Source organism: Numida meleagris, chromosome 10 (assembly GCF_002078875.1).
Source record: "Numida meleagris isolate 19003 breed g44 Domestic line chromosome 10, NumMel1.0, whole genome shotgun sequence".
In the NCBI taxonomy this organism is placed as follows: Eukaryota; Metazoa; Chordata; class Aves; order Galliformes; family Numididae; genus Numida; species Numida meleagris.
In genome coordinates, this window is record NC_034418.1 from 18,305,026 (window position 1) to 18,316,404 (window position 11,379).

At 63.3% G+C, this 11,379-nt stretch overlaps 1 protein-coding gene across 6 annotated transcripts in view; it reads right to left on the reverse strand.

The window, feature by feature from the left end:
- The window catches only part of CBFA2T3 (CBFA2/RUNX1 translocation partner 3), a 19,406-nt gene continuing 8,033 nt past the window's right edge, over positions 7 to 11,379 (reverse strand). Inside the window, exons 2-12 of one of the 6 annotated variants that reach the window (XM_021408732.1) lie at positions 6,517 to 6,663; positions 5,522 to 5,599; positions 4,878 to 5,119; positions 4,038 to 4,193; positions 3,222 to 3,403; positions 2,337 to 2,575; positions 2,156 to 2,241; positions 1,794 to 1,989; positions 1,601 to 1,669; positions 1,303 to 1,493; positions 7 to 414 (exon numbers count right to left, since the gene is read on the reverse strand). In XM_021408732.1, coding sequence (XP_021264407.1) covers positions 136 to 414; positions 1,303 to 1,493; positions 1,601 to 1,669; positions 1,794 to 1,989; positions 2,156 to 2,241; positions 2,337 to 2,575; positions 3,222 to 3,403; positions 4,038 to 4,193; positions 4,878 to 5,119; positions 5,522 to 5,599; positions 6,517 to 6,663 — 1,865 coding nt within the window. In that variant the 3' untranslated portion in view covers positions 7 to 135. The remainder of the gene's footprint in view (positions 415 to 1,302; positions 1,494 to 1,600; positions 1,670 to 1,793; positions 1,990 to 2,155; positions 2,242 to 2,336; positions 2,576 to 3,221; positions 3,404 to 4,037; positions 4,194 to 4,877; positions 5,120 to 5,521; positions 5,600 to 6,516; positions 6,664 to 11,379) is intronic. The other 5 variants (XM_021408733.1, XM_021408737.1, XM_021408735.1 and 2 more) reach the window with 5 other exon arrangements.

Below are 11,379 nucleotides of genomic sequence, written 5' to 3' on the forward strand. Positions count from 1 at the left end.
GGGAATGATGGGTATTTGCCTTAGCTCCACGTGAAGCCCAGTTTGAGGATCCGTGAGGATTATCTGAGAGCTCGAGGTCAGTTCGGAGGTCACCCGCTCGGGGAGCGGAGGGCTGCGATGGGCGTCAGTCCGCGCTCAGCGCGATGCGCTCTCCAACGGGGCCGGGGTGCCCGGTGTGCCGGCACGGGATGCGCCCGCCGAGCCCGCGTCGCTGGGGCTGCTGGCCATGGGGGGCACCGCCTCGGGCTGCCCCACGGCTGTGGGGGCGGAGGGGGCCGGCAGCCCCTGCAGAGTCTGCCCGCAGACGTGGTGGTGCTTCTCCCAATCCTTGTGCTGGCAGAAGGAGCCGCAGTAGCGGGCGGTGTTGCAGCCGCTGCAGGTCTCGCTCGCTTTGCGCCCGCAGTTCCAGCAGCTCTGCAGGGACAGGGGTGGTAAAACTCAATGCTGGAGTGGGCAGCCAAACCAGCCCGGACCACGCGCCCATCCCAGGCCGTGCTCCCTGGTCCTGCACCACGCACCGCATTCCTGGACCAGGTACTCCAACCTGGACTGAGCATCTCCATTCTGGACCGCACTCCACATCCCAAATCACGCAACCTCTTTCCAAACTGTGAGCCACGTCCTAGGCCATGCCCCTCATCCTGGACCGTGAACCCTCTCCTGGACCACACACCCCATCCCAGAGCACACACCCCCATTCTGGACTGTGCAACCTCATCTCAGACTGTGCACTCCATCCTGGACCACGCACCCCATCCCTGACTGCATTCCCACGGTCTTGGACCACACACCCCATCTCAGACCATGCACTCCATCCTGCAGTCTGTTCCCTGGTCCTGCATCACACACCACATCCCAGACCATACACCCCCTTCTGGACCATGCATGCCACCCAAGACTGCAGGTCCTCATCCCAGACCACACGCACTCCATCCTGGACCATGCACCCCCACTCTGGACCATGCATCCTCATCTCAGACTGAGCACCCTATGCTGGACCCTGATTGTGTTCCCTGACCCTGGACCACACATCATCCCATTCCTGGACTGTGCACCCTCATTCTGTATCATGCATCCCATCCCAGACCACCCATCCTACCCTGGATTATGCACCCCACCCCCAGGTTTGCACCCCCACCCTTCACTGCGCATCCTCATCCAGGACCACGCACCCCAACCCCGGACTGTGCCCCCTAATCCCGAAATCCCCTTTTCTTCCCATCCCGACAGCACTGCTGCAACCACCCCGGGGTGCCGTTGGCACGCACAGATGTGGGTCCCACATGGTGCTTCCCGTCCCACCTCACTGGAGTCCTCCTGCTGGTTGATGACGGTGAGGGCATCCTCGGACGCCTGCCGCTTGGCCTCGGCCAGCGCCCGCTCCATCTTGGCGCGCTCGGTGGTGATCAGCTCGTGGGCTTTGCGCTCAGCATCCGACACGGCTTTCTGCAGCTCGGACATGGCCTGCCGCTTCACCTCGTTCACAGCTTCTTCTGGAAAGGAGGTGGGTGGCGTGGCAGGGGGGGTGGGCACCTGGGGGGCTCCCAGCCCCTTCCGGCCCCGTTGGCACGGGGAGGGGATGCAGGGGGGCCACACTCACCAGCCTTTCTCCAGATCTCCTCGGGCATGTACCCTGAGAGCGGCCGCGGTGCAAAATCCCGGTGCACATCTGCAAAGGAGCAACGTTGTGGGGAGGGGACACGTTAGCAGCAGCCACCCCAACTCCATCCCAACCCGGTGCTGGGGGAATGGCACGAGCACCCCGGAGAGGGTGCAGCCCCCCGGGCCAATACCTAACTGGGGTGCCTCGGAGCTGGAGGAGCTGTTGTGGGAGCGGGCGGAGGGGGGGCTGCCTTTCTTCATGTCCTCGGCGTCGCTGTAGCGGCGGATCCAGTGGTTGAGCTCCTCGCGGTCGGCCTCCTGACACCGCCGCAGCACCGTCAGTGACCGCCGTGTCTTCTCCACCATGTCCATGATGCAGTTCAGCAGCTGCGAGGGGGAACAGCGGGGCTGGGGGGCTGCGACGCTGGGTGCAGGGGTGCGATTTGGGCCACGCAGAGCGGTACTGGGGCCACGGGAGCAAAGGATGCTCAGGGAAAAAGGCCACAGGGGGGGCACGGTGGGAGCTGGGGGTGGGCAGGGGGGCTCTACGTACGTTGTTGAGGTGCTTCCACTCCTCTGCCCACTCCCTGTCGGTGAGCCGGTGGTCGATCACCTCCTCCTGGCGTGTCCCGTGCACCGCTGCAAGCCAAGCACGGGGTGGGGGGGGTCAGCTCTGCATCCCTCCCCAGCCCAACACCGTGCCCCCTCCCCACAAAGCAGGGAGCCGAGCTCACCAGGCCGTGGGCGCTCACGGGGGTCGGCGTGGCGGTAGGCGTCGCGGTAGTGGTGCGCCATGGCCATGTCCTCCAGGCGGTAGTGCTGGGGCGGGGGGCCGGGGGGGTGCGGCAGCCCGTTGGGGGGGTGGCTCAGCCCGTTGCTGGGGCTGTAGCGCTGCGCCGGGCTCATGGTGCATGGCCGCTTGCTGAGGTGCTCGGGGTGCAGGGGGTCGCGGTCCAAACCGTTCTCTTTGGTCCTGGGGGGTGGGGAGGGAGAGGATGTTGGTCCCCATGGGGTCTCCGTGGGGTCTCCAAGCATCTGGGCGCAGCCCCACACGTGGGTACCCATTTGGTACCCCTGACCCCGTGCCACCCCACCCTGCACTGTGTTCTTCCCACCCATCCCAGCCTGCAAACCGGACACCTCTTCTCAGGCCACACACCCCACTGCAAACTGTGCACCGTATCCTGGACCATGCACCACATGCCGGAACACATCCCCCATTCTGGACTGCACATCCTCATCTCAGACTGTGCACCCCATCCTGGACAGGTGCCCCATCCCTGACTGTGTTCCCTGCTCCTGAACCACGCTCCATCCCATTCCTGGACTGTGTGCTCCACGCCGGACCGTGCACCCATCCCTGCCTGTGCATCTCCACTCTGGACCACGCTCCACCTCCCAGATTCCACACCCTCATTCTGGACCATGCAGCACATGCAAATCATACAATCCCACTCTGTACTGTGCACCAGACACCAGACCACAGACGTCTGTCCCAAACCATGCACCCCATCCAAAACCATGCACCTCATCCAGAACCATGAACCCCTTTGGCATCCCTGACCGCGGTGCCACCCATCGGGGCGATATGGATGCATCCCTACAAACCCCATCCTCACCTGTCTGGTGTCCTCCTCTTGCCGCTCTCGCTGACCTCCAGGAGCAGCTCGGAGGAGTCGACGGGAGAGGAGGCATTGGCATCCAGCAGCAGCTGCTCGTGCTGCGCCAGGTACTGCGCCGGGCTCTGCTTGGCCATGCGGGCGCAGTGCAGCAGCTCACGCTGCAGCAGGGGCAGGTTGGCCTGGAGGGACGGGGTGGAGAGGGAGAGTCCAGACCCTGTCGTGGTGCCCCAAAAGCAGCCGCCCCAAAAGCAGCCGCCCCCATCCCCATAGCTCTCAGAGCAGCGGCGGCGGAGCAGCAGGAACACATGTAAGCCAGGTGCTCCGGCTGCCAGCTCTGCTTTTCTCTTCAGGCAGCTGATCCGCAGCCAAACCCCCATCTGTCGGACACGTTAGCGCGAGGCGGAGACGCACGCCGCCCTTTTCCCTGGCTGGGGGAACAATCCCGAAAAAAAAACAACCGACCAACCAACAAATCCGGAGTCTGGGAAGCACGCCGCGCCCGGCTGCTTGCACTTAGGGTAATGGGAAGCAGCTGGAGCCCAGGGTGGGAGCAGCTGGGAGCAGGGTGCCGGCCTTGGGGATGCTCTGCTGTCCCCCCACAACCAGCCCCATGCAGCTCCCTATGGGGCAGCAAAGGGTGCGTAGGTGGGGAGGGGGCATGGGTTCAGCATTTCTCTGCTAACAGGGGGAGGAACGTCTGCCAGGAACGGCAGCGGTGGGCGAATCCCTCCGCAGCGGGAAAGAAAAAATTCAAGAAAATGTCAAAAAGGGGATTTTTAAACAAACTGCAAATGGTTTGCAGATGGTCCTCACCCCAAGCGTTACCGCGGGCAGCCCCGTGGGAGCCAGAGAGCGCCGAGGGACACACGGGGCACCCACCTTCAGGAAGGGGATGACAAAGGGCCGCAGCGGGAAGTTGGTGGCCTCCTGCAGCTTGGCGTGGAACTCCTCGATGGTCAGCGTGGAGTTCTGCGGGGACAGCCCTCGCTCAGCCCCAGCTCAGTGCCCCCCGTGCTGCGCCAGGGGAACCCTCTGCTATGCAGAACCTGCGAGGTGCCTCCATTTATCCAGAACTTAAGGCACTGCAGCACCAAGGGGCTCCTTCTTGCCATTTAACCATATCATCATACCACAGAACGGGTTGGGTTGGGTTGGAAGGGTCCTTAAAGATGACAGAGTCATGCAATGGGTTGAGTGGGAAGGGTCCTTAAAGATGATAGAGCCATGCAATTGGTTGGGTGGGAGGGGTCCTTAAAGATTATAGAGCCATGGAAAGGGTTGAGTTGGAAGGACCTTAAAGACCACAGAGCCACAGAATGATAGAATGTGTTGGGTTGGGTTGGAAGAGACCTAAAAGCTCATAAAGCCACAGAATGATAGAATGGGTTGGGTTGTGTTGGGTTGGAAGGGACCTTAGAGCCCATCTAGTTCCAGCCCCCTGCCACAGGTACAGCTGCACCCACCAGATCAGGATGCCCAAAGTCCCATCCAAGCTGGCCGCTTCCAAGCGTGGGGCACCCACAACCTCTCTTTTCAGCCCCTGTCTCCTGACATCTAACCTAACGCTAAAGATCAAGCATCATCTCCATCCATCATCTCCATCCCAGACAGACGCACGGATGGGGCATCCCCCGCCGCTCCCCACGCACGTACCACGAGCCCCAGGACGAGGGTGCGCACCCGCTCCCCGATCTCGGGCGAGATGTCATTGCCGAACTGCTGCAGGGTGGTGAGGAAGCGCTTGAGCTTGCTGAGCTGCCGGGCTCCGCAGGCCGGTGGGAGCTGGTGGGTGGACAGCGAGGCGCTGGAGGAGGTGGCCGGCCCGTTGCTGAACCCATTGGGGGTGGACGGGGCCCCATTGATGGCGGTGGGCGAGTGGCTGCTGCCGTTCATCACTGCGAGAGGAGAGGAGAGGTCAGGGATGGGGAGCCCCGAGCATCCTGCGCGTGCCGCGGGGCTGGGGTCCCTTTGGGGCGCAGAGCACCGGGCCGGGGGCAGCGCCGAGCGGCACGGCCATGCCCCACGCACGCACTGACCTTGCGGTGCCGTGCCGCAGCCCTGCCTGCTGCGCTCGCTCCCTGGCTGGGCAGCCACGGCTAAAGAGGGGCCGAAAATAACCCCGTGGCCACAACTGCTTTTATTCCCACAACAGGTGCGTTCCTAAGTTAGCTGCCGCATGTGTCCCTCGGCCGGCACGGGGACGGGGTGCGCATCTTTGGGCCGGGGGCAAGGAGAGGGGCCGGGGGCAGCGCTGCATCTCGGGTCTCTCATGAGAGCGTGTGCTTCACTTTACTTACAGAGACAGACCATCGACCATTTCAAGCAACCATGAAAACGGCCGCGAGGCAGAAACGTCGGAGGGACAGCGTCTCGATCTGCAAGCAAAATAAAACACGCTGTGATGAGAGAGCAGAGGGGCAGCTCTCGGCCCGGGTGGCCCCGCTTTGGGCACAGCACCACGGGCACAGCTCCGTGTGTCCCATCGGAGCTCAGCGGGTGCTCCGCTGTCCCGCTGGGTCCCTGCTCATCCCCGGCACGGGGGGCAGCTCACAAAACTTCCACGAGGGTGAGAACAAGCAAAATGCTGCCCCAAAGCAGGGCCGGGGCGGCAGCAGGGTGCCTGTGCCAATGGGATGGGGATGCCCACAGCTGGCCCCTGCGGCACGGCTGGGATTAAAAAGCAAAACCCATCAGAGCACAGACGGGTGCAATCCGATTTCTAATTAGAGGACATCTGGTCGGGAGCACGGCCGGGCACGGCGGGGAGCAGGGCTGGGGCTGGGGTGTCATTCTGGGGCTGCTTCATCCCTGATGGGGTATCTATGCAAGAAGGAGGTACAGGCATGCATGTGCCCAGAGAGAGACCTCGGCAAGCCACAGCAGCCCTGGTGACAGGGACTGCCTTGTCCCCTGCCCACCTGAGCTGCCCATCTGTGTCCCAGGGCTGTGACACCGGTGTTGGGACCCCGACGTGAGCTCTGTGGGCACACAATGAGCGCATGGAGCACTGTCGTGGCCGGAGCTCCCCCCACCATGTGGGGCCGTGATGCTGCCCCAGCACCCTGCAGCAGTTCTGCACCCAGGGCTGCACCAGCACTGCTCCCATTGGCTGACCACACGGCAGGAGAGAGACCTGGATGTCCCCATCCCCACGCATCTCTCCGGGCACGGGCGGAGCGCGCGCAGCCTCGATCCCCTCCCTGGCGCACGGATGTCACGAGGACGCAGCACACCCCCAACACGGCGCAAACCGGGTCCCCCCTTTGCCACCCGTCCCCGTCCCCGTACTCACTGGTGCTGGGCGTGAAGGAGGGGTGACGCGTGGCTCCCTGCGTGACGGCGGGCGGCGGCGGCGGCATGTTGGGCGGCGTGGACCTGGGCTGCGTCTTGACGTCGGCCGGCGAGTCGGGCATGGTGGCGGCCCGCGGTGCGGCGGGGTCTGCGGGGACAGGGCGGGCGGTGAGCGGCACCGGGCGGGGATGGCACAGTGGGGACCGCGGGCCTTTATGGGGCATCTCCGACCCCCAGAGCAGGGTGGGAGCGCGGGGCACGGCACCTCGCACACTGTGGTGCAATGGGACGGTGCCTGCATCCTGCACGGACACGTGGTGCATCCAGTAGCAGAATGACACCCGGCCCTGAGGGCAAACGGAGTGAGATGGGGGGCTCGGGGGACGGCCCTGGAGACGGCACCGAGCCCAGCAGCACCCGTCTGGCACGGGGTGTCCACGCAGCCCTGTCCCCATCCAGCCCCGTCCCCACGCCCGAGAATCGCGGCGCCAACACGGCTGTTCCACGCTCCCCACCGGGAGGAGAGTTTCCACGAAGCTGAACAAACACCCGCGGAACCGCGTCTGGGCATGCGATTGCTTTCCTTTTCTTCCCCCTCCTCTCCAAGCCATAAATTTTTCCTGCTGTGTTCACAGTCCAAACACCGCCGCGCGGGCACGGGAGCAAGAGACGGCCCCGAAACGTGGCATTTCTCAGCACTGGAGCCCAGGAACACCCAAAGCAATGCTGGGTGCCACTGGCCCCACAGTGCCACAGCAGGACACCGACTCTCCCTCTGCACACCCCAACGTTTGCCCCCTATGCCTCCCCAGTGACAGCGTCCCGCTGTCCGCCACGTGTCCCTCTGTCCCTCCCAGGGGTCGCCAACCGGTGCCCGCATTCTGCCCCCAAACGCGGCAGCGCTTCCCCAGCACCGCTCAACCTCCGCTGGAATTTTTTTCCCCTATTTTATTCTTTTTTTTTTTTTTCCTTTGGGGTAATTTGTCCCAGCCGCTCGAGGCTGTGTCTGTTTTCCTACATCTGGTTTCCATTAGGCTCAGCGCAGCCCAGATGAATAAGTAATAATATAAAAATAAAAGGATTAGTCTTTTCTCCGCCGCCGCACCCCGCCCTGCCTCCCCCTGGGAACGAGATGCTGGACCCCCGCGCCCCCGACCCCCGTTTGTCACACCATGGGGCTTAACCCCCCGCATGCTGGGCCGGGCACGGCCCCCGCTGGATGAGGGCTGTGCCACCGCTGCAGGCACAGCACGGTGCAGCCATCCCTCTGCTCCATGGGGCAGCTGGGGACGAGGCCAGCAGGGCCATAACCACAGGGGCTGGGCAGCACACGGGGTGGCTGCACCCCGCTCTGCTTCCCTCAGCCCAGAGAGCTCTCGGCGAGGAAGGGGTTAAAAGGGAATTAAAAGAACAGCATCTTTCATGCTCTCCAAATGGCCACAAATGAAATCCAGATGCTGGAGGCGACGTCTCCCGAAGCCAGGCTGCCTCCCAAACAAAGGAAAGCATTCCTGCTGCTCAGCTGCTGGTGCCACGGGGGCCAAGAACAACTCCCCGATAGGATCGCGAGGGCCGGAGCTGCTCCATCTGGAGCGCGTTAGGGCAGCGCTGCGCCGGCGGCAGCTCCACGTGTGCGACCGGGCAGGGGTCGGGGGAACGCACGTGGAGACACGGGGGCACAGCCACCCCGCTGCCTTCCTGGAGCAGAAAACAGCTGCGTTATGGGGGTGCTGAGTACCCCATCCTGGGGAGCACCCCGGGGAGCAGCCAGGGTCACGCGACCGAGGCCACGGGGATGCCCGTGGGGATTCCCATGGGGATATCATGGGGATGCCCACGGAGATGCTCACCGGGATGCCCATGGGAATGCTCCTAGGAACGTCCGTGGGAATGCTCATGGCTATGCCCATTGGGACGCTCATGAGGATACCCACAGTGATGCTCACCAAGCCAAACCTTCCCCAGTGCTGCCATCAGCTCTAGGACGCAGCCCCAGCATGGGGATATGTCCCACCCTGGGGACACTGCGACCACGAGGGTGGCACCGGGCACCCAGTGAGGACACAGCTCGTCCCCAACGGCACGCGAAGGGGAAGAACACGGAGCATCGGGGTGCTGGGAGGATGCTGCCAACCTAAGATCTGTCCCCCATCCCACGTCCAAAAGGGTTTTGCAGAGAGGCAGTGGGGTCCCAGAACAGCAGCAGAGTGGGGAGGGTGTGCTGGCCCAGGCTGGCAGAATGAAAGGGAGGTGCCCCCAGGGCAGCCCCCAGCCTTGCTGCACCAGATCAGCACCACGGGGTGCCCACGCTCCCTGGGTACTGCCCCTTGCAACCCAACCCAACCCAACCCAACCCAACCCAACCCAATCACAGCTCCCAGGCAGCGCGGTGGGAGAGGGCAGGAGGGCATTCTGATTTTCCTCATTAGAAAAAAAAGGGGAAAAAAAACCCAACCCCGCAAAAAAAGCCCTCTCTGTTTTACAAGCCTTCATTTGCTATTGTTTATGTAAACAGGTAAATTGTTTCGTATCTCAATTAAAAACATCTGCCACATAAATGAATACCAATTAACTCATCCTGTTTTTAATTACTCTGTTAATTACACACAGGCAGCAAAAAGGATGGCAGGGGAATAGGGAAAGCATGCTCGCAACCCCCCCCCCTCTTCCCACCTTGCTCTTGGCAAAGATCCGAAATATGCCCAGATAATGATGGATTAAGGTGGCTGGTGAAAACAATGGCTCGTCGCCAGCTCCGGGGATTTCGGCTCCCTCCCGGGTTCCTCGTAGGGTATTTCCCATGGCCTCCCCGTGACGCCCCTCTTCAGAACCCCCCCAGGGCCCTGCTTATGGCCATGTCCTCCCCGCGAGGAGCAGCTGGACGCACCCAGCGCGGGGAGAGACGCACGCAGGGAGGATGCTTTCCCCACGCATCGTCCCCACGGCCCCGACGCATCCACGGAGCGCCCCGTGATGGATGCGGGGTGGCACGGGTCCCCAGCCCGGCGCTGATCACCGGGTGACCCCCGCGCCATCAGTTGCATCACTCTCGCGGCCTCCCCCCACCCCCCCCCCCAACCCCGGCTGCGGGCGGCGTTCCAAGCGAGCAGATGGGGCAGGGGGAGCGGCGGCGGCGGCGAGGAGGAGAGCAGAAAAGGCTATTTTCTCACGCTACATATTTTACAAGTCGAACATTTTGTGCGTTTCAGCCTTCGCCTGGAAAAGCGTCTCGGGACTGAGCGCCGGAGCGCGTGACTCAGCGTGGGACCGTGCGCTCCGAGCGGGGCCCCGCGTCCCCGTGCCTCTGCGCCTCTGGACCCGACCCATGGGTGCTGGGGGAGCACAGGATGGACCCTGCCCCACGGCCCGGTGCTGAGCCCCACCGCCAGCAGCTCTCGGGAGGAGGCGGCACGCACCCCCCCCACCGAGCCGTTCCCCAGCTGTCTGTGCACCTGGGAATTAAATAGACTCTCTAAACACCGCGAGCAAACAAACAGCACGAGGGTTCGCGTGGGCACATGTGGGGCTGAGCTCTGCAAAGCGTTGCCCAGGCGGGAGGTGTCCGGGGCTGCAAATGGGGCGATGGCCACAGCCCGGTGCAATGGGTACCGCCACGTCCCCATGCAATGGGTATAGGCACATCACAGGGCCACATCCCCGTGCAATGGCCATAGACACACTATAGGGCCACGTCCCCACGCAGTGGGTATGGGCACATTACAGAGCCACATCCCCATGCAATGGATGTGGGCACACCATGGGACCACATCCCCACGCAATGGCCACGTCCCTGTGCAATGGGTATGGGCACATCACAGCGCCACGTTCCCATGCAATGGCCCTAGACACGCTATGGGGCCACGTCCCCGTGCAACAGCCACGTCCCTGTGCCATGGGTATGGGCACACCGTGGGGTCACGGTGTCAGCCCCAGGTTAAAACGCTCCGTGCCATTTTTTTCTGCGGTGTCCCAGGCTGGCCTTGTCCCTACCAGTGGCACACGCTGCCCCGCAAGCGCCGGGATGGGGATGGCTCCGGGGGGGTCCGGCAGAGCATCCCCCCAGCCTCCGGGCTGCTGCGTCGCCAACTCTTTGTCTCTCTTTAACCGCAGGCTCCATCTCAAGGCAATTTCGCCCGTGCGAGATTTAATGCAATAACGGCAGGAAAAAAGAAAAATATTAATGAGAATTTTGCAAAATAAACAGGAAATCCTTCGGATGCTTTCTGGAAACGTTGGTCAGCATCTTCCGAAGGGAAGCTGCGGGCTCGTCAAGGTGGGGCTGCCCCTGGGGAGGCCGAGCGGGCTGGGAGGGGAGGCAGCAAACAAGCTCCAGGAAATCCAAAAATAAGCCCCAACCCGGGCAGGGGCAGCGCCGCCAGCTCAGCCCCCTGTCCCAGCACTGAGCTCCCAGCGCTGCCTGCAGGATCAGGCCCTGAGCTGCTCAAACCCTGCTCGTGCCACAGCTGTGCCCGTCCGGCCAGGGCTGATGGCTCGCAGAGCCGGTGGCTGCGAGCGGTGCGTGCCCCCCTTTTGCCACATGGACCGCTCCTCCCCAGTGTCCTGCAGCACCCAGGGCACCGCTGTGCGGCTCTGAGCGTGAGCTGAGCGGAGCCGACCCGCTCATTGCCACAGCAAAGCCGAGAAGGGTGCACGCAGCACAGCCCAGCACAGCCCACCCCGAGCTGCCAGCCTCCTTCCCACGCTCCGTGCACCCTGCACCGGGGCCAAGCGCAGCACCGGGGCGTTTTTGCCTCCTCCACCCTCCAAGTCCTCATCAAACCGAACCCTGCACCCACACGAGGCCTCACCGCACCGCGCGCCGGCACCCAGCCCCACGGCAGCACCCAGCCCCATAGGAAAACAT